This window comes from Eulemur rufifrons, chromosome 14, assembly GCF_041146395.1.
Source record: "Eulemur rufifrons isolate Redbay chromosome 14, OSU_ERuf_1, whole genome shotgun sequence".
Taxonomy (NCBI): Eukaryota; Metazoa; Chordata; class Mammalia; order Primates; family Lemuridae; genus Eulemur; species Eulemur rufifrons.
This window is the reverse complement of record NC_090996.1, coordinates 30,113,172-30,135,559: the sequence shown is the minus strand read 5'-3', so window position 1 is coordinate 30,135,559 and position 22,388 is coordinate 30,113,172. Positions and strand designations below refer to the sequence as shown.

The 22,388-nt window shown below is 47.8% G+C and overlaps 1 protein-coding gene and 1 non-coding gene across 3 annotated transcripts; both read left to right on the top strand.

Moving 5' to 3' along the window:
- Window positions 1-110: 110 nt before the first annotated feature.
- PMM2 (phosphomannomutase 2) lies at window positions 111-19,483 on the top strand. 2 transcript variants are annotated; one of them, XM_069486956.1, is made up of 9 exons: window positions 126-220; window positions 3,899-4,010; window positions 6,147-6,223; window positions 6,782-6,873; window positions 10,519-10,618; window positions 10,759-10,834; window positions 12,371-12,486; window positions 18,068-18,149; window positions 18,460-19,483. In XM_069486956.1, exons 1-9 carry the CDS (start codon window positions 155-157, stop codon window positions 18,684-18,686), a joined length of 948 nt encoding a protein of 315 aa, XP_069343057.1. In that variant the 5' UTR covers window positions 126-154; the 3' UTR covers window positions 18,687-19,483. The 2 variants fall into 2 exon arrangements, with proteins under 2 accessions (XP_069343058.1, XP_069343057.1); XM_069486957.1 differs by lacking the exon at window positions 18,460-19,483 and having other exon boundaries at window positions 111-220; window positions 18,068-18,195.
- Window positions 19,484-19,947: 464 nt separating this feature from the next.
- Window positions 19,948-20,084, top strand: LOC138394945 (small nucleolar RNA SNORA2/SNORA34 family). Its single transcript, XR_011235453.1, has one exon. It is a non-coding gene; the product is annotated as a small nucleolar RNA SNORA2/SNORA34 family (small nucleolar RNA).
- The last annotated feature ends 2,304 nt before the right edge of the window (window positions 20,085-22,388 follow it).

Genomic DNA, 22,388 nt, shown 5'->3' with positions numbered 1-22,388 from the left:
TCTGGCAACTGTGGCTGGCGCGGGTCCCAGGCATTGTGGGAGTGGATTCTCCTCCTCCCGACGTGCCGTGCGGTGTAGGGGCCGATCCCGGAAGTTCCGGGTCGAGTTTCCTGGTGCCAACGAGTCCCGCTAGGTACGGGTAGAAAGTGGGGTCATGGCGGCGTTTGGCCCAGCGCTCTGCCTCTTCGACGTGGATGGGACCCTGACAGCCCCGCGGCAGGTAGGTGGAGCCCGGCGGGCTGGTGGAAGCCGGTGCAGAGCCCCTGCTGCTCCCAGAGGGGGCTAACAACCGCCCAGGGTGGGCGCCAAGGAGCGGTTAAGGACCACCTGCCTCCTCCAGAGGGGGCTGAACCCTCCTCTGGGGTGCCCTGGAGGAATGAGACGGGAGCCCTAACCGGCCTTTCAAGACCCCAGGGTGCTCGGAGAGATGAGAAGGGGCTGAAAAACTTAAGAGCAGGAAACTTTTAGTGGGTTGGAAAATGCAGTTCTGGACTCTCCCCGCAAGCTATCGGGAATGATGGACCAGGATTTGAACCCCAGCTAAGGTCTCCTTACCAGCTATGTGCCCGTCAGGCCTGTCACCAAGGGTCTGTGCCGTGTAGCATGATATTAAAAACATAGATTTCCGGGTCAAACAGACCTAGCGGAGTCTTAGCTTCATCTCTTGGCAGCTGTGTGACCTTGAACAAGACAGTTAACTTCTGTGAGCCTCAGCATTTACAGCTTTAAATGGGCATATTACCTGTTCCATATGGTGTTTGTGAAGATCAAATGAAATTATGTAAGTTCATGAAAGTATGGTGCACACACTAGGCCTCAATAAATATTAGCCACCTTCATTGCCCCCCTTTCCAGCCCCTGCAGTGGACTGGGGTGATGGAGGAGTCCTAGATCATTCATTACAGGATACCTGCTTAGAGTCTCCTTGGGCTCTTGGAAACTGGGTTCCTACTCCCAGATTTTGCTGCTACAGACACATATAAGTTTCAGTTAGGAGGCTCTCTCCGTCCCCCTTTCACAAAGTGGTCACTGAATGCCAGCCATTAAAACTTGAGACTGGGCCCAAATGGCCTCACTGTCCTTAACTTCCATCCCACCTCCCTTAATTTTGGCTGGGTGGCAGCAGTGCTGTGTTCCAGAAGACCATGTCAAATCTTTGTGACCTTAGACATACCGTTTTACCCTAATCAGCCACAGGTTTGATCTATCCAGTAATGACAGTCAACTCCAAGTTCTCCAAAGGCCCTTTCTGACTTTGAGATTGATCAGTCAGCACACACTTGTGGGTTGTTAAAAGCCCATTGTGGTCTACGGGGGGGGGGGGGGTCAGCAATTCATTTTTTGTACAAGGTCGTATAGTAAATACTTTTGTTTTTGCAGTTCATATGATCTATAGTAACTACAATACTCAACTTTAGTGCAAAAGTAGCCATAGACCATATGTAAACACAGAGTAGCTGTGTTCCAATAGAACTTTATTTATTCCAAAAACAAACAGCTCAATTTGTCCCATGGGCTGTAGTGGTCTACGGTTTACATTGTGAAGCCTTTTTACATGATATCATTGGACCCTCTCAATCTTCCCCCAAGTTTCATCCCAGGTAGGATAGTTGTTATTACCATTTTAAACATAAGGAAACTCAGATACAGGGAAGCCCTGACGTCCTCAGTTTCACATAGCAGACCTGGTACAAGTCCCTGGGCCTCAGAGAATTGTTATTTGTCAAGTTTGTGAGCTAAAGTGGAAGCTGTTCTAGTTGCTGGATATGCCATTCAGGAAAGTGCTTCTGATTCCCAGAATGAAGCAGAATATATAAGCACAAAGTATAAAATAGCAAAGAAACCAGGTGACCCATAATGTATTCCTCTGAAGCATTTGAAACAGGATATTTTTTGCAGTGAATGTAAGTAATTTTCACACTCAAAATTTATAATTTAAAAGGAATTGTTTCTGTATGCTGGGTACTCTAGGTAAAAAATAAAAATTATTTTAGCAACAAATCTATTCATTATACTGCCTTTACCTTCCTCAGTATGTGTGCATCCTCAAACATTGATAAGCACAATACAACCTGGAAGAATGGGTTATCTTTTCAAGCAGTTGCTGAAGTGATATGACCTAAACAAATAAAATCTGATTAGCATGGATTCCAGAGATTTGCGCATTTTGCTTTTTTTGTTTATTTCCATCACAAAGACATTTCACTGTTTTAGTAGAAGTTTGTTGTGCTGAGTCCTTTCCTAAAAATGCCATTCTATCTAAAAACAGTTGGGACTTAGAACAGAAGCCTGTAAAAAGAGAGGGGCAAAATTGTTTTCCAACTTTGTATCATGAAAAATTCCAAACACAGAATCACTTGAAAAAATAGTACACAGAACACCCATGTCCCCACCACTTAGATTCAAAAATGGTTGACATGTTGATGTATTAACTTGATCCTGACGTTCTTTTTTCTTTTACTGAACAACTTCCTATGCTGCAGTCATCACAGCACTTCACTTCTGTGAATTTTAAACTGCCTCTCTTAAGAACAAAGACATCCTCCTTCATAACTACAGTATCATTATTACACCTAAAAAAATTATCACAACTTCCCTAATATTTCATACCGTCCATAGCCCAAGGGTCAGCAGATTTCTTCCTGTAAAAGGCCAGATAGTAAATATTTGAGGCTTCGCAGGTCATGTGGTCTTAGTCACAAATATACTCAACTCTGTTGTCATAGCATTAAAGCAGCCGTGGACACCATATACACGAATGGACGTGGCTGTGTCCCAATAATACTTTACAGAAACAGGCAGCAGGCCTGATTATGGCCCCCAGCCCCCAGTGTGCTGACTCCTCCTCTAGTCCATACTAAAATTTCCTTAATGGTCTCCCAAAAAAGTCTTTTATAATTGGCTTTTTTTCCCCAGAATGTGAATTTTTAACTTTTTTCCACCTTAATTTCAAGCTTTTGGATCTTTCTCTGGATTTTATTTTGTAGGGAGTGATTTATAAAGGATTCCTGGTAATTATCAGTACAACAGTTATTTGAGAACCTCAAAACGATTTTGGTATGCAGTTGCTTTGCTGTAAAGATGTTTGCTGTAAAGTTGCTTTGCTGCAGTGGGATGTAGTTCAGATGTTCTTTTGTGGTTACAGCATCTGGGTCTTATTTCCTGTCAAATAATATTTGCTTCCACTTAGAAGTAAAAATTTGCCTTTTATAACCCATTCATATTGAAGAACATGTCATGATCTCTGACCACAATACCATTTAGCTCACCAACATGTACAAGGGTTAAGATATAATAAATTATTAGTTAGCTGAGCAAGGAGGCACACATCTGTAGTCATCACTACTTGGGAGGTCTGGCTATGTTGCTGAGGCTACTCTTATGCATTTTTTATATAAGTATAATCAGTTCTGAATTTCCTCAATCTCGTTATTTTGTTTTAAGATCAACAACTTAAATCCACAGATGTAATACAGTGTAGTATTTAAAAGGAATGAGCTAGATTTTTGTGTCGACATGAAAAGATCACCACAATATAGTGCTGAAAAACCAAGTCACTGCACAGGACATAGAATGATTCCATTTATGTTTCAAAATAAGACCTATTAGCATATGTGCATTTAGACAGAAATGCATAGAAAAATAGTCCGAACAACACACAATGGCTGTTAATATATTACTTGAGTATTTAAAATTTGGTAAAAATAAGTGACATTTAACAAGTTTATTCCAGTAAAAAGTTGATGGCCCAAAATTACAACTAGAATATTTGAACTTATCTACAGACCTAGTAACTAAATTGGCATGTATGAAAATAAGGCTGGTATTATTCTTGCAGTTTTAGTCTCCTGATTATTTTGTGGCTCATGACTATTGTATTTTCCTTCTTGAAATGTAGAAAATTACCAAAGAAATGGATGGCTTTCTACAAAAATTGAGGCAGAAGATCAAAATCGGAGTGGTAGGCGGGTCAGACTTTGAGAAAGTGCAGGAGCAGCTGGGAAATGACGGTAAATGATACGTTGCTAATTACTTTTTGGTAAAAGATTAACTTCTTATGAGAATATTGGGGCCTGTAGCCAAGTATCATAGGCAGCCCTAAAACTTCCATTCTATCTGCTTCTTTCTTTGAGGAAACATTTTTTCTGCCTTTTTTTTTTTTTTTTTAATCCCACATATGCTTGTTCCCAATTCCTCTGCTTTTAATCCTGTAAATTTCTGAAGTTGCTGATGGAGCACTTGGTACTCAGATGTCTGGGTAGATTTACCTAGAAAGGTGAGTGTCCATGTCTTTACACACGGTATCTCTCTGCCTGGAACACTTCTCATCCCTGTTCACTGCCCTTCTAGCCTCAGCTCAGGCCCCATCTCCTGACCGTCCTTCTCACCCAGGAATCAAGATGCCCTCTGGGTCTAAGTGCCTCCTTCCTGTTGCCCTAACATGGTGTTTCCCAGAATTCCCTAATCATGACCCACCCAGGCTCCTCCCCCCACAATGAACCAGTCTCCAGCATAGGACCCTGGGAAGCTGGGAAGTCTTACTGACCCCACTGGAGATTCTGATTTGATAGGTCTACAAGGCCTGGGAATCAAATTTTAGCAAGTACCCGCAAGAGATTCGAGTACACAATCCTACTGATGTGACACTCTCTAATTGTTGCAAACTGTCTGGTTGTATGTTTGTCTTGAAGACCAGGACTGGGGTTATTCATCTCCATAGCCCCAGGGCCTCTGGGGTGCCTGGCCTATAAGAAAAAATAGGTGGGGAGATGGGTGAATTGATCTTTCAACCCCCATTGCCCCAGGAGTCTTCATATCTTGGAACCAACTCCTCTAGAGCAAGATTTCTCAACCTCTGCACCACTGACATTTTGGACCAGATAATTCTGTTATGGGGCTGTCCTGGGCATTGTAGGGCATTTAGCACCATTCTTTACCTGTATCCACTAGATGCCAGCACTGTACTCACACACACACTGGTGACAACCAAAAATGTCTCCAGACATTGCCACATGTCCTCTGGGAATAAAATCACCCCCATATGAGAACTACTGTTCTAGATGTAATATCTTACAGTACAAATCTGTGTAGACTGTATTTATTGGATCACGATTACTGGAAGAGTAATTTATGTAATCCTTTTGAAATTCTCTGTTCCACTTACACTTAATTTTCCTTGTGAGTGTTCTTCTTAGAAATGCTATAAACAACATAATCGGGCACATTAAGCCCCGGAAATCCTATTACCAGGCCATGATTGCCCTTTCTGTCTCTAGTCATATATTTAACCACATGTGCAGAGAAGGTTTTTGTCAGAGTAGCATAGTCTATACCTTCCAGAGAGTGCAACAACAGAATCAAAACATTTACAAGCTAGAAGAAAGCTGAAGGCCCAGCTGTATCAGAATCATCTGGGGGAAGCTTATTAAAAACAGATGGGGCCCTACCCAACACATAGGGGTATCTGCATTTTAACAGTTGCTTAAAGTTTGAGAATCCCTTCATTAAGGTTTATGTGGGTAGTCTCCAAATTTGAGTGACTGATTATATGAATCACCTGAAGAACTTTTTTTTAAGGAAAAAAATCTGGTTTTTAGCCTATCCCTGGTGATTCTGATTCAGAAAGCCTGAGAGCATAGCTTGGAAATCTACATTTTCACTCACTGCCCTGCTGCTGCCGGTTCACAGTGGGGTTTGGGAGCCGTCACAGGCAGCATCTTCCTTTACAGGCAGGCAGGCTGAAGTCAGGGGCACAAAGTCACCCATCACCGGGTCTCTTATATTTAGTCCCATTGTCAGCTTTTAAATTTGTAACCAAAAGGGCCTCTTTTTAAAAAAGATAATGAGATTTTTCTCCTCTCCCTATCCATTAAGATGAGATAGTCATTCAAAGTACTTACCGGAGTTTAGCAGTTTTATTGATGGTAAGTATTAATCAAGAAGTAGAAACAGAGGGCTGGGCGCAATAGCTCATGCTTGTAATCCCAGCACTTTGGGAAGCCCAGGCAACAGGATTGCTTGAGGCCAGGAGTTGGAGACCACTCTGGGCAACATAGCAAGACCCTATCTCTGCAAAAAAAAAAAAGGAAGCAGAAATATAGGTTTTGATTTATTACATTCTAAGTCTTCTTTCGTTTTAATTGTAGTGGTTGAAAAATACGATTACGTGTTTCCAGAAAATGGCTTGGTAGCATACAAAGATGGGAAACTCTTGTGTAAACAGGTAGGTTCTTAAGTTTGAACTTTGAACCATGTGACCCTTATATATTCCAAATTGATAATTAAATTTTCATAATTTTTTAAGGATGTTTAAATTTAATGTTTCTATTATGATAACACAAACTAGGACAGGCTGCCTCACTATACGAATTTTTAAGAGGTACTACGTAGCTCTGAGTAGTAGTAAGATCATTCTATTCACATATAAGAAAAAGCTGAAGTGGAACAAATATATTTTCTGTCAGTGCCCATAGATATTTTAATTGAATAAAAGCAGCAGCAATAAACTCTTTGGGCCTTCCAGGAAGCGTTTCAAAAATAATGAATACAAAAATCTTGATTAATGAAGCAGAAAATGCTTTTGACTGAAGCCTTTCTGGTTTGCCTAATGTTTTCAACCAGAGAAAAAAGAGAAAGAATTAAAAAAGCAGTATGTCACCGTCACTGCTACATCAGCCTAATGACTTCCAAACAATAGTGGCTGAAGACCTGGGCTTGCTGTAAAGCTGTTTTGAAAATGCTTCCTGCTGAATGAAATAACTCCAGTATTTTCTTTATCTAGAATATTCAAGGTCACCTGGGTGAGGCCCTAATCCAGGATTTAATCAACTACTGTCTCAGCTACATTGCAAAAATTAAACTGCCAAAGAAGAGGTGAGTTTGCTTTTAGCAAAGAAGCTCTGCTGGAATATGGAGTAATGTCATTTGGTGGGTTCATGTGGGTTGTCTCCAAATCTGACTGATTATCAGAATCACCTAGGCCGGGCATGGTGACTCATGCCTGTAGTCCCAGCACTTTGGGAGGCTGAGTCAGGAGGATCACGTGAGGCCAGGATTTTGAGATCACCCTAGGCAACATAGCAAGACCCCATCTCTACAAAAAAAAAAAAAAATTTGCTGGGTGTGGTAGTACATGCCTATATTCCCAGCTACTCAGCAGGCTGAGGTGGGAGGATCAGTTGAGCCCAGGAGTTTGAGGTTGCAGTGAGCTGTGATCATGCCACTGTGCTCCAGCCTGGATGAGAGTCACCTAAAGAGCTTTAAAAAAAAATACTGATCTTTAGCCAGTCCCCTGACTATTCTGATTTAGAAAGCCTGAGAGCAGAGCTTGGAAATCCACATTTTCACTCACTGCCCTGGGAGTACTTGTTCACTGCAAGGTTTGGTAGCCTTCAAGGGCCAGCTAATTTAAATCTGAAGCCCAGCATTCGGTAAGAAATAATTGGAAACAGTCTGTAAAGCCAGCAGAATAAGAGTGATTGCATAAATGATGGCATGTGCCCAGGGCGGAAATTTATACAGCCATTGGAAACCGTCTGCCTTCAGAGGTTGTCAGTGAGAGGAAACGGCTGTGAAACAGCCTGTGAAAAAAGCCACAGAAACCCCAGACCTGGAAGTCTCAAACTGCAGGCCTCCAGGCCACATCTATACAAAGCCAAATCTGGTTGGCCTGCAGTGTTAAATAAAATCTGAATTAATTGCCATCATTTAAAAGTCGATTTCACATTTTAAAACATCTGGACTTCTGGCTTCTGTTTGCAAATCTGAAGACCTGGCTACTCTGGGTCCCCACTCCCATGTGGCCGCTGTCACCTGAGCAGCAGCCCCCCGGGCACTCAGAGGCATGTGTTGCAGCTTTTCACAGGCTGCTACTCTCATTTTCTGACCTCTATAGGCATTTGATTTGGGGACCTACCTCCTGCTCTGGATACTTACACTATCTCAATTCCCATTTAAATAATAATAATAATAATGATGTACATAATGCCCACAGGAAAAAGATTGGCAGGAAATGGACCCAATGCTAACAGTGGCTATATTTTGGGGGTGAGGTTACAGGTGATTTCTTTAAAATACTTCTCATTTTTTTCCCCCATTTTTCAACACGCATTATGTAACACCTTAATCACCAGGGTGAGAAACATCTTTTAAGTGGCAGTTGAATTTCAGGGCATGCCGAACTCCAGAGGCTGCTTCAGACTGTCAGTACCCATGAAACCCGAGCCTCCTGCTCAGCACCTGCAGTCGGAGCAGAGCGCAGGAGCTTCCCCGTGCCCAGGAGAGGCCTGCATGGGGCCGGCTGGACCCAGAGCTGGTCATGGTTGCAGATGGGTGACAGGCGCATGAGGGGTACTCACCCTGTTCTGTTTACCTTTGTGAATGTTAGAAATTCTCTTAGTAAAAGTTAGAATATACATGTATCCCAGGTCCGTTCCATCTCTGGAGTAAACAGTAAGGGAGGGTAAGAGGCCAGGCGCAATAGTTCGCACCTGTAATCCTAGCTCTTTTGGAAGCTGAGGTGGGAGGATCGCTTGAGGCCAGGAGTTTGAGACCAGCCTGAGCACGAGTGAGACCCCGTCTCTACAAAAAAAAAAAAAAAAAATAGGAAAATTACCTGGACATGGGGGGGTGTGCCTGTGGTCCCAGCTGAGGCAGGAGGATCACTGGAACCCAGGAGTGTGAGGTTGCTGTGAGCTATGATGACACCACTGCACTCTACCCAGGTGACAGGGTGAGACTCTGTCTCCAAGAGAAAAGGTGGGGGTGGGGGCAAGAATAAGGGGGAAAACATACAAAGCATAATCCTGTCCTCAAAGAATTTATCGAGGGAGAGGGACGTGCAGAGCTGTAATTCCAGAATAGTAAAAGATACCCACTGAGACCAGGAGGCAGAACTGGGACCAGCCTTGAGCAGCGCTGTCCACGTTTACATCAGTGCTAACCACACGCCCCACGCAGGTCAGGCAGCTACAGTCAGACTTCAGAGCCCAAGTCTTCAGGGAGGAACTGATAAACCACCCTAATGGTTATTTCTGAGAAGCTTTCTAACGCATTAGCTTCCCCACATGCCTTGGGAATGAGCTCTTTTTCTGACCCATAACCCTAGGGTCACCCTGGGTATGGTCACCTCACATGTAGGACAGGGCTGGGTTTCTGCCAGCTCGAGGACAACCTGGACGTGGGATTTTTGTAAGAGTTCTTCAGGCGTGTCTATTTTGTTAAATCATTTGCCTCCTTCTCTACAAGTTGCACACAGCAGGGGAAAGGATCCAGTTGATTGGGATTTTGTTGTTTTTACCTTACTTGATGAGTATTCACTGCCTCCTGGTTTACAAAGTACCTTTACTTAAACTGGTACGTTTGATTTTCACAGGGCCCTTCAGAGGTAACCAGAGCAAATGCCATTAGCCTTTCTTCTGTCGGTGAATAAACAGGCTTGGAGAGATGCCCAGAGCCAAGCAGCCTAGTGAGAGGCCGCGTTGGCCTTGAATCAGGTCCTCAGCCCTGCACTTGGCACGTGGCCTCCCAGTATTTACAGTGGCTGGTGGCTGGAGATGAGGACTGAGTGATTAAAATAGCAGAAAGAGACCAGGGAAAATGTTTTTGTAGGGTTCCCAGGCATCAATGCTTAGGGCTGGAAGATACTTTACACTGCCTAAGTTGTCACAAAATGCTTGAATTTCATCTGCCAGAATGATTGTCTAGCTTACAAGCTATCTCAGTTTTTAAGAAACTGTTTAAAGAGTCAAACTGGAAACATAGGAAAAAACAGTTTTTAAACATCTTCATTCGAAGTAACTAAAATAGTGTTAGGCTGTTCTCCTTTTCGGTGATCAAATCAAACATGTAGGAGCAGTCTGCCACTGGTTAAATTAAATTTCCTCAGTTATTACTGAGGCTCATTGGACAATTCTCAGAACCTTTTTCTGTGTAGCTTTGCTTGGTATAATCTGTTCAAGACCTCAATAGCAAAACAGGTGTCTAGCGCATATATTTTCAAACTCCTCGGGGAACTTACTGCTCTTGTAGTGCTAGAAATCATTTTCATAGCTCTTTATTAACTTTAAAATTCTCTGCCCTATAGCAGCACTGTTGAACAGAAATAAATGTGAGCTGTGTATAATTTTAAATTTTCTGTAGCCACATTTTTAAAAAGCAGAAAAGAATAGGTAAAATTAATTTTAATATATTTAACCCAATATGTCCAAAATATAACTATTTTAACAAAAAGTCAATGTGGAACGTTACCGATGACCACATTCCTTTTTCATCTTAAGTCTTTCAAATCTAATCTCAATTTGGATTATCCACATTTCTAGATTGTGCTGTGCAGTGCGGTGGCCGCAATAGTCACGTGGTGGATGGCTGCTGTATTGCATAGCACGGTTCTGAGAAACATTGATCACATCAGGGTCTGCTTTTTAGAATTCCCTAACCTTTGAGGTTGTTTATCTATCTATAATGTTATCCAAATAGATGATGTGTTTTGGGTACCCTCTGTCACCTTTTTCTCCCCAGGGGCACTTTCATTGAATTCCGAAATGGCATGTTAAACGTGTCCCCTATTGGAAGGAGCTGCAGCCAAGAAGAACGCATTGAGTTCTACGAACTCGATAAAGTGAGTCTTTCTAAAACGTCCTTGCTGAATGGCTGGGTTTATGAAAATAAGACAAGACATGCAGCTTTGTGGCCAGTAGTTGAAGCCTGTTGTCTAAATTGCAATACAATACACAATTGGTATCTCTTTGTTTTTCTCAGAAAGAAAATATAAGACAAAAATTTGTAGCAGATCTACGGAAAGAGTTTGCAGGAAAAGGCCTCACGTTTTCCATAGGTATTGTATATTCAAATATATTCCAGACTTTGGTGCCCATTTGCCAAGAGTTTGTTATGGGCCAGTGAGCTGTTGAGATTGGACTGTGCCTCGTTTTAAGGTGGGCAGAGGGTTAAATAGTCTGATCCATAGAGGAGAAGCAGCCACTAGGAAGTGGCTTCCAGACTTCTGGCTTTGTTCTAAAATTCTTAGCAGGATTCTTCCTACCTGCACTTCAAGTCAAAAGAGAAGCACTTTGATTAATGAAGAGTAAGAACTTATCCTCACACCTTTGGACGGAAGAGAAGCGCTATAGTGGACTTCATAAGAGAGAGATGGAATGTGAACCTCTTAGATAACCTAGACTGATTATGTTTTAGAATTGTATTTCAATGGCAAGGAACTTTAGGAGTCAGTTGCTTGTTTTCACAGGTCAAGAAACCAAGGCTGGCCACGCGCCATGGCTCACGCCTGTAATCCTAGCACTCTGGGAGGCCAAGATGGGAGGATCACTTGAGCTCAGGAGTTTGAGACCAGCCTGAGCAAGAGCAAGACCCTGTCTCTACTAAAAATAGAAAAATTAGCTAGTCGTGGTGTGGACCTGTAGTCCCAGCTACTCTGGAGGCTAAGGCAGGAGGATCGCTTGACCTTGGGAGTTTGAGGCTGCAGTGAGCTACGATGACACCATTGCACTCTAGCCAGGGCGACAGAGTGAGACTCTCAAAAAAAAAAAAAAAGAAAGAAACTGAGGCCCAGAAAGGAGAAGAGACTTGTCCAAGTTACAAAGCTCTTATTTACTGTGACAGCCAGTGTGTGAATGTTTCTGGTATCTAATGAAGAGTGCTTTGTGCAGCATAGATGTTCTCAGACCTCTCTCTTGGTAGAATATGCCTGTCAAGTTCTTTGCAAACTGATTTCTCTTGTCAATGCTAATGAGTCATTGCTCAAAGCCCTCTCATTTTGCTAGCTTTAATTAAGGTACAGGTTGTAGGAAAATGAGAATTGCAAAGGAATCATGTATAACAGATGAATGGGTGGAGTTTTAAGTATTCCTGAACGGTGAGATGGACATCTTTCTGACAAAGCTTCAGAGGGCTTTTGTTGCCCATGAAAGCTGCCTGTAAATCACCTTCAATGTGGTTTTTATTTTTACTGCAAGAGGAGCTGCAGCCTGCTTCCAGGCATTTTCCACTGAGGGTGTGTTAAAGCTCAAGACAAATGCGACAGAATGAAGCCATTATCAGATTTTTCGTAAGCATGCTTCATTTACACCACTTGCTTGACAGAGCACTCAAATGCAAATACATTTCTCGTCCTGAATTGGCATTCTGTGTCTGATTTTTAGACCCAGATGAAATAATGTTAGAGGAAAACATGATGTAGAATTCATTTCTAGAACCTGTTCGTAATGTAGGATAATAACAAACTATGTTGTTGATTTTTAACTGGCAGTCCAGTTGCCGACAAAGAGTAAATTTTAAAAAATTTCTTTCAATGACATGTCATTAGCCTCTTCTTCACCTTTAGCTTTTATGTGCCCCCCCCCACACCCGGCAGGAGGCCAGATCAGCTTTGATGTCTTTCCTGATGGATGGGACAAGAGGTATTGCCTGAGACACGTGGAAAATGATGGTTTTAAGACCATTTATTTCTTTGGAGACAAAACCATGCCAGTAAGTATGGAAGCGTTTTTGCAGTTTCGTTGTTCAATTTGGGTTTGAATGGGAAGAACTGACAAATGAGCTATCTTCCGCCTCACCCACACTTCACCCAGCCGCCGGCTCAAACTGAGCGATGGCTTCTGTGCTGAGGGGGTATGACTGACGGAGCCTCCCTCCCTTCGGAGCCCAGACACCCGATGCCTCAGCGGGGGCAAGGGTCATACCTGTGTGTTAGTCATCCTTTTCTGTTTGGCTTTTGAATTAAATATTGATCACTTCAGGTGCCTTCCAGAATACCAGTCCCCAGTGTTGTCAAACCCTCTCTGCACTTCAAAGCCCTTGCTGTTTCCATTTCCTTTTACCACTGCATTCCCACCCCCGCAGGCATTCATTGTAAAGTGAGCGCAGGAGCCATAAATGTTGGAGGACAGGGAATCCCCCCCAAGTCTGAAGCTCAGGTGGGGCTCAGTCCTGGGCATCACACATGCAGCATAGGGGGCACTGTCCCTGGGGGCATCACAGTCCGAAGTCCAGGACCAAATCTAAACTGAGGACTGAGAGCAGAGCCCAGTGGTAAAGGCCAGCGCCAACAGGAGGCGTACATGGAAGACATTTCCCCAGAGTCACTGAGGCAGCAGAGCAAGGCTCTCCCTGGGACAGGTGGGTCCCCAGCAGGTCAGAGAGGCATGGCTGCCGTCCAGCCTGAGAGGAGGCTCAGCTCTAGTCGCTCAGTCCAGCCTCGGGCTCAGCATCTCTGGGCCATCTCTATTTATTCATTCATTCATTCGCATTCTGTTGCCCCTGCTAGAGTGTGGTGGCATCATCACAGCTCACTGGAACCTCAAACTCCCGGTCTCAAGTGATCCTCCTACCTCCACCTCCCAAGTAGCTGGGACTACAGGCACACCACACCGCCACACCCCACCGCCACACCCAGCTAATTTTTCTGTTTTTAGTAGAGACAGGGTCTTGTTCTTGCTCAGGCTGGTCTCTAACTCCTGACCTCAAGCAATCCTCCCACCTTGGCCTCCCAGAGTGCTAGGATTACAGGCACGAGGCACCATGCCTGGCTGCCAATTGTAAATTAATACATGTTCATATGTATTTTATTTTTCCCATAGTAGTCAATATTCTTTGAAAACAAGATTTTTAACGGCTGTATTATATTCTCTCGTTTATGCATAGTTTGCCCATTTCCGTCCTAGAGGCTCATTTGGGTTGTTTAAGGATTTTTTGCTGTTATAACTAATACTTTAGTGAACGTTTTTTGCATGATTCTTTGCCTTCGTCTCCGATCCTTTTCATCAGTGGTTTCCTAGAAATGGGAATTAACAGCCCAGCCATGTAAACCTTTAAACATCTCAGTTTTTGAACCGTTAGGTGCAGAGCTGTCCAAATACTAGCTTTAATCTTCTCATATTCAGTGATCGACATTTAGAAAGCTGTTTTCTTTCTTTTGTATTGAAGCTAATGTTTTTTCTGGCTCCCAGGGAAACGGCCCCTGAGCTAAGAGCTGTCAGTAAAGAGCCATTTCCCCACCAGGCCCTAAAGGCTCAGAAGCCTCTGGCAGCCTCTCCTCTCCCAGCAGCACAGCCTCCAGCGGGTGGCGTCTGGGGCTGCACAAAGGATGACTCTGCTCTGAGCAACTGGGAGAGCAGAGGGGAGAAACAAAGTGTTGTCCTTTTCTTTTCAAAATACTTGTCAGCCCCAGAAAGCCCCTAACCCTTCCTGTCAGCCACAACAAGCTGGCTCTGAGTTAGCGTGGAGGTCCTGGGCGCAGCCTGGAGTGCCTTGGTCTGCTGCAGGGGGAGAGAGGGCGAGGGTGTGTGGCACACGGCTCTGAATGGCTCTCGGGGGCCATACTGGCTGGATCGCCCTTCAGCCACTCTGAAGTGGCAGGCAAGGGAGCCTGTGTTTGTCGATGCTTTTTGTAAACAGCATGTTAGTTTAAGGCAATTGCAACGTGAAAATATTTTAGCACTTCATGAACATTATTAGCAACTGATTTACTTTTTGACTCAGCGCTTCCTTTTTGGGTAATTCAGCTGTCGGTGCACTGGGCACGTGTGAGACGTGCACAGGGGGTTCAGGGATGGGCACGGCCCTGGCACTCCTCAGGAGGCTGGCCTGTCTCCGCAGTGGGGTGCCACGTGGCTGTAAAACCAGCTGACATGGACCGTTCTCTAGGGCTTTTGTTAAGTGAACAAAGCAAGTGCAGAACAATGTATAAGCAATGTGCTACATTTTTGTCTAGAGAGGGGGAAATAATCTCTCTTCATATTAGCTTGTAAGCACATACAGGGAATCCGAACAGATAAAAAAATTACAGAAGTTACTGTGGGGGTGGGGACAGGATGGGAGAGAAACCTGCCAAAAGAGGAGCTTATCTTTTTTTTAAATTTTTGAACCATGGGAATGTGCTATCTATTGGAAAATAAAATCTTAAATTGAGAAAAGGAGGGAAACTAAAATCTTCCAGCACTTCTCGGTGTCAGAGGTGGTCCCTGCGGTCCATAGGGCAGCCCTGTAGGACAGCAGCATCCTCCCGGCAGCCGGAGGGCGGAGGAGTCTCGGCTGGTAGGAGACTGACCTGGGACCCGAAAGCCTCTCCTTATGCTCCTACATCACTTCTAAAATGCTAAGGCCGGCCTGCCTTTCGTATTAAATTGTGCAACATTTTATTCTCCAATAACGTTAAAAAGGAAGATCTTCCTGTGAAATTAGCTTAGAAGAGGTCCGTAACAGCACGGAGTCAAGAGGCAGTGGGCTTTGAAACCACTGTGCCACCCTGTACCTTCTGTTGCATCCTCAGACCCTGGGCCTTTCGCAGATTTAAATATTAATCAGCTGGTTTCACTGAGCTGTGGCCTTGCCTTTGGGCGTGTCAGTTACACTGTGATAGGAATCTGATCCTTCATTCATCCCTCCCCTCCTGCCCTCCCTGTATCTTCTCAGGAATAGGGTTTTTGTTCTGGGAGCTTGGTGGGGTGGCTGAGTTTCCCCAACCGGAATTGAGTAACCTTTAGTGCATATGCAAATCCAGTGTTTGAAATTTCCGGTTCTCTGAGGCCTTATTATTCTAGAGGGCAGCGGGCTTTCACTAGCCGAGTTTGGGTCCTGGCTTCGCACCCACTCTGGTCTGTATGCCTGCACCCCGGGAACTAGCTGCTGCGCTTTGAGAGTCACAAAGGAGGAAGCAGGCCCCTTGGCAGGAGAAAAAGGAAGGTCGAGGTGGCTGAGCGGTGGTGCAGATGCTCCCGCCAGCATTGCACCTCGCCCGCCCCCTGAACTCCAGCGGGGCCAAAAGGGGACCCAGCCAGGGTGGGGGAGGCCTTCACCTCCCTGGACGTGTTTTGATCCTCTGGACCTGGCTTTATTAAGTGTCAGTGAGTTACACTCACGCAAAGCTAGCCCTCGGATGCCACGGACAATCCCCCTGCCACCAGCAGGACCATGGGAGACTCCTGCCACAGTAGGCCTGCGTCCGGCATGCCTCTCCCCCTGCATGTCGCATCTGGGGAAGAGCAGGCCTGGCAGCTGTCATGGGACTGCATGAAACCCTTTTGCTTCAGAGGCCTCTTCCCGGGTAATGGCTCTGCCCTCGGTGCACCCTGGCTGGCTGCAGGAGCCTCCCAACTTTAGCTCTCAGTATCCACACTTGTGTCCCATCCATTTTCCAGAGACATCTGTGATAAAGAAATCAGATCGTGTCCTGGTCTTGCAGCCTTCTGGTGGCTTCCCAGGAAATCCCAAGTCCTCGTCAGGATCTACCGACCTTTCCAGCCCCTCCAGGCAGGTTTACACCTGCTGCCTTCCCAGACAGTCACATGGCCTGTCCCCTCACCGCAGGTCCCTGCTCGGAAGCCCTCCCTGTCACTCTGGGTTCCCTTGCCCCACAAGACATCATGGCTGGTCTCCCCAAGTGGCCCACAGGCTCCCAGGGCAGCCCTGATGCGGGTTTGGTTTGTGCTGTGTCTCCAGCCTCTAAAACCACGCCTGGCAGGGGGTAGGTTCCCCACCCCTTCCTCCTAGTCCGCGAGTGACGAGGGAGTGCCCGTGTCCCAGACAGATGTTTGGTTCTCGGAGCGTGCGAGAGTCGGTTTTGCCTTTGTTGGGTTCTGTGGCTTTTACCCATCATGCCACTCCTGAGAGAAATCTGACTTCACATGTATTGTGCTGGGAGCAGATGGTGGCCGTGACTCAGGGCTGTCTGAGTGGCCCCAGGGTCGTGGCCTCGTAATGTGACTCAACCTAGTGATTCCCGCCTGGGGTCTGGGACTTCACCCCACTCTGGGGAAGGCCTGCTCAGGAGTGGGTTGTTCCTGCAAAAGTGAGAGTACTAGTAATTTCCAGTGTCGATTCTGTAGAAAGATGTCAGGTTTTCCTACAGACTCACAGCTTTTCTCCATATTGGCTGCATTGTCTGTGCCTTACGAGAAATCCATTCCCTCTGCAGTTATTTTCATCATATTATGAACTGATTTTTTTCAAGGTTTTGAATTAGCGTGCTTTCCAATTTATGAGGACAGTATAGAAAAGTCCATGACAAGAACAGCAGAGGCTTTCCTGCAGGGTGCGGGGGTGCGGGGGGTGCAGGTAGCCTGATTCATTAACCTGACACCTCGGGGTTGGGGCTGGTGGGGACACAGACCAGAGCATGTGACTCAGGCACGGGACAGCCCCTGCCAGACAATTCCAAAGCCTCCGTTTCCCCATCTTTTACCAAGGTGTGACCCGCCCTTGCTCTGAACCCCGGGAGGACACCAGGTGAAATCATGCTTGGAAATGCTTAGACAGCCGCCCTGGCCAAGGTGCCGCTGCTGGTGCCAGGTGATTTGCCTTCCAGGGGCCTTGCCCCATCGATGCTCTCGATGACTTCTCACAACAGCGCTCTGGGCGAGGTTCCACCATTATCCCCATTTAGAGAGGAGGAGTTGCCGCAGCCACACCCCAGTCAGTGGCAGAACGAAGATCTAACCCAGGCCCCCCACTCCAGAGACCCTGCTCCTAACCAGCAGCTTAGACACCAGCCACGGGGGTGGGGGGAATTTAAATTAAAACCAGATCAACTCAGTTTCTCTGTCGCACTAGCCACACCAAGTGGGCAGTAGTCACACATGGCCAGTGGCTGCCGTCACCACGGTACTGCCTGTGTCCATCATCACAGGAAGTGCCACAGGCAGCCCTGCTCCAGGCTGTGCCCTCCCCATTCTCCCTGTGACTTGTTAGAGAAGTTTGGGCGCAGCTAAAGCAGGCTGATGGCTGTAAGGATCCTGTCACTTGCTGTGCTTGCTTGCTTTGTAGAAAAATAAGCCTTAGCTCTTTGCAAGAATGTCGTGATTTCTTTCATAGGCATAATTACATGTTCCAAGTCAAACTGCAGTTCAAGAGAAGGTTATAAATCCCTTCTCAATAATAACCGCACTCATGTTGTTCGTCTCCTGGAAACCAAGAGAAAGGTAACTGAAGAAATTCTCCCGGCCCAGTAAAATCTCAAGTTCCTCATTTCTCTGGCCGCCTCAGGCCCCAGGGTTGCAGCAAGGGCCCAGGACTGACGGGGCGGAGCCTTCATCTGTGCTTCGTGTCTTTGCAGGGTGGCAATGACCATGAGATCTTCACGGACCCGAGAACTGTGGGCTTTGCGGTGTCGGCGCCTGAGGACACTCGCAGGATGTGTGAGGAGTTCTTCTTCTGATGGAGGAGGGAGGGGTCCTGGCTCAAAGCCCAGGGCCCTCCCACACGTGCACACCCCTTCAGCCCCGACCACCTGGTCACGCGGGGTCTGGACCTCTAGCGCCTCAGGGAAATCGCCCTCCTCCCCCATGCCAGGAGCAGCCAGAAGGGAATAGAAAAGACTCTTGGGGAGTGGCTCAAGGACCACCTCCAGCACAAGATCCATCCCCCAGCCCCCAGCGTAAGACCCCAACTTCCGCACCATTCTAGGGTGATGCAGAAAGAATGTGCCTGGACCCTCCCTCTTTACAGGCCTTGTGAAGAGGAGAGGGGTTAATCTTTGCACCCCTGTGCCAGCACCAAAGAGGAGGATCTCGTGTGAAAAAGGACAGAGCATCTGCAGGGACCCAACTGGTGACAAGTTAGAAACACTAACTGAAACAAAGCTCCCTCCGTGTGGGCGGGACAGGGCTGTGGCCGTGGGGCAGCGTGGAGCTGGGGCTGTGTGCATCGTTTGCCCAGCCCCTTCCTGTTGGTGAGGCCGAGGCCTGCCCGACAGACGGCTGCCCTGGGACTGCGGACCCCGAAGAGTTTGCACTCGGCTGGCCCAGAGCTCAGGCCAGGTCTGCATTCACTGCACCTCGAGCGCCCTGGCTGCTTTGCTGTAACTGTCAAGACGGTTGGAAATCGGAACCAGCGACCCCATGGGGAACTGGTGCTGGTGAATGGTCCCTCCCCTGGAGGGTTCAGAGAAGCCAACTTGGGAGGCCAGACTTCCCCAGAAGGACCTTCTCGTTGGACCCAGAGGCGCTGGCCCTGGTGTGTCAGGGATGGGGAGAGCCTGGCTGGGGAACAGGAACGGGAGCTGCGCTTCTCTGTAAGCGCGTCCACCCACCCGGACCCTCACCCGGACTTGGACCAGCAGCTGGGCCTGCAGCCCTCGCTCCTCCCTTCCACATTCTGCAAGTCCTTCAGGAAACTGCAGGACGTTCACAGGCCTTGTCCGGAACACAGTGCAAGAGAGCTTTCCAAGGAAACGGTTCACATGCTGCTTTCCAGGGTGTGGAAACCCTGGGGCCCTTGCACCCTCCGCGGCCTGGCGCTGGGGCGGCCTGGCTTCCACGGGGTGCTGGCCACCTGGGCCTGCTGCGCTGCACCTCCTGCTGCCTGGCCTGGCCCATCCACTCCGCTCAGTCGTCTGAGCTCACTCGGGGGCAGGTGGGGAGAAAGCAAGAGGCTCCTCCTCTCGGTGACCCCTAAGACATGGCCATCTGGTGGCATCTCCCCTTGTTGAACGTTGCAAATGATACTGTAATGACTTTTCCAGATGAAAGGTAGCACATTAAAGATTTTATTTCCTATTTCTAATTGATTACTTTTTCTCCTTTGATTGGCAAGAGAGTGGTTAAGCGAGAGATTTGCGATTGTATCTTCTTAGGTTCTGGAAGGAAACCCCAGCCCTTCTAGATCTGAGAGCCCCTCTTTCTTGCTCTGGTATTTCTGTAATGCCGGGGGCCCCTCACTCTGTCCACATGTTTCACGTTTCTGTTCCTGACACACACTCCCCCTCCCCTGCTTTTCTGCCTAAATTCCCTAAATGTTTCCTTACTGTGTCAAAGCAAGACAGCTGGGTCCCACTCAACTGAATCTTAACCCTCTCTGTAACTCACTGCTCAAGGCTGCCAGCTGGGCCACCGTCCTTCCCCAGTTCCCAGTGGCTGTTTCAGACGATGCCAGACCCCTCGAGCCCGTCTCACCCCTCCCCCCGCCCTCTGCACTGTCAGAATTCCCTCCCTGTTTTTGGCCCTGAACCAAAGCCAGCAGTTTGCTGAAGCCGTTGGTTTCAAGCAGGAGCCTAAAGAATTCTCTCCCTATGGTCTGTTGGCCATTTCAGAACTTTGGAACTGTAATGGTCAATTCATTAGAAAGAAACATGAGTCATTTAAAAAAAGGAAAAAAAGGCCGGGCGCGGTGGCTCACACCTATAATCCTAGCACTCTGAGAGGCCGAGGCGGGTGGATCACTTGAAGTCAGGAGTTCAATACCAGCCTGAGCAAGAGCGAGACCCCGTCTCTACTAAAAATGGAAAGAAATTATATGGACAGCTAAAAATATATAGAAAAATTAGCCAGGCATGGTGGTACATGCCTGTAGTCCCAGCTACCTGGGAGGCTGAGGCAGGAGGATTGCTTGAGCCCAGGAGTTTGAGGTGCTGTGAGCTAGGCTGATGCCATGGCACTGTAGCCCGGGCAACAGAGTGAGACTCTGTCTCAAAAAAAAGAAAAGAAACATGAGTCATTTTTAAAAAAGGAAAAGAAAAAGGCCGGGCACGATGGCTCACACCTGTAATCCTAGCACTCTGGGAGGCCGAGGCGGGTGGATCGCTTGAGGTCAGGAGTTCGATACCAGCCTGAGCAAGAGCGAGACCCCCGTCTCTACTAAAAATAGAAAGAAATTAGCTGGCCAACTAAAAATATATAGAAAAAACTAGCCAGGCACGGTGGTGCATGCCCGTAGTCCCAGCTACTCGGGAGGCTGAGGCAGGAGGATTGCTTGAGCCCAGGAGTTTGAGGTTGCTGTGAGCTAGGCTGAAGCCATGGCACTGTAGCCCGGGCAACAGAGTGAGACTCCATCTCAAAAAAAAAGGAAAAAAAGAATTTCCTCCCTCTCCTTCCATCTTGTCATCCCATTGCCACAGTCCAGCTTCGGAGGCACCGTCCTGGTTACATAAGGTGACAATGGCTCGATGACACGCACACAGCCCTTACCAGGGTGGCAGGTGCTGCATGTGGCAGGTTAGGGCTGGTGGCCATGGCTCAAAGCCTAGTTGTGCCGCAGAGTGGCTGTGTGACCCGGGCCAAGTTCATCTGGGCTTCCATTTGCTCGTCTGTCAGATGGGGTGGTCCTGACCACATATGGAATGAAACAAGTGAATTTCTGTGAAGCACTTTGAACAGTGTGTGTGAACCGCCCCGACCTGCCACCCAGAGGTACAGTCATTCCCTCGGCCTCAGGGAGTTGGCAGGATGAAGACACCATCTCAGGAAATCTGAATGCAGTGGGTGGTGCAGAGCCACAGCCGAGCACAGCGGCTGCGCCCAGGCCGGCCTGGCACTGTTAAGAGAGCTGCCGCCCTCCCAGGCACTACAGAAGCTAACCCTGGACTCAAGGCCACCCAGGGTTTAAGAAGCCTCCGGGGAAAGGCCCAGGTTGAACCTGAGCAGCTGGTGAGTGGAGGGCAGGGGCCGGCCCAGCAAGGAGCTTGCACTGGGTGGGGGGAGGGGTGGGGGGACTGGGGATCTGCCCACTTGGGAAGGTCTCTCCAGCTACTGGGCGGGGAGTGAGCAGAGGGGCCGGGAGAGGAGAGGAACGAGTTGGGCAGATGTTGCCGTAATCCAGGCGTGTGTGGCTTTGAATCACTTCCTCTTTCCTCTTCTTCCTCCCCACCCCTGGATCCCGGCCACCTCAGCCCAGGCCGGGTGCCTCTAACCCTCGCCCCAAGGAGAGACGGCCAGGCCTCCAGGCTGCCTCCTGCCTCCACTCTGCCCTCCACAGCCCCCCACAGTCAAGTCCTAGAACTCATCCCACCTCCTTCACCCACGCTGGTTCCCCAAACGTTCCGGGCCGCCCTCGGCTTGCGCCACGCCCTTGCTCACGCCACCTGCGCAGCACTCAGCGGAGCAAGTCAGCACATCTCACTGCTTCCAGCAAAGCGCCTGCTTTGGCCTCTCCCTAAACGGGTTTGATGGGCTGGTTATAGTTTTTCCCCAAACGCTCTGAAAACCATCATATTATTAACAACACATGTGTCCATCTGCACCATCAAAAATCACTACCTTCCTCGGGCAAAGCCTTCCCAGCAGGCCACAAAGTCCCTCCCAGAGCAGACTGCTGGTCCTAGTCACCCCAGTCCCCTGCACCGCCCCGACCCCCCCTACTACTGCCCTGGACACGAAGGACGGAGGCTCTCTTGCCCCCAAACCGCCCGGGCCATGGCTCCTGCTGCTCCATCGGCCCACTGTCCCTACCCCAAGTGCTGGCGAGCACCCCTGCTGCGGCACTTACAAGAGACATCCATCCTGGCACCTTCGTGCCAGCACCTGGACCCTGGGGTGGGGGCAGCCTCACCTGAGCACGGTGAGCTCTCATCTACTGCCCGGGCAGGAACGCGCCGCGGAGACCCTCCCCTCCCACGCTCCCGCCACATCCTAAATGTTTCACAGGGCACTTAGCCACAGCTG

Coding starts and splice junctions, on each gene's coding strand:
- PMM2 (XM_069486956.1), top strand. CDS start 155: ATGGCGGCGTTTGGCCCAGCGCTCTGCCTCTTCGACGTGGATGGGACC. Junction 10,619..10,758: donor AGTTCTACGAACTCGATAAA/GTGAGTCTTTCT, acceptor TGTTTTTCTCAG/AAAGAAAATATAAGACAAAA. Junction 10,835..12,370: donor AGGCCTCACGTTTTCCATAG/GTATTGTATATT, acceptor CACACCCGGCAG/GAGGCCAGATCAGCTTTGAT.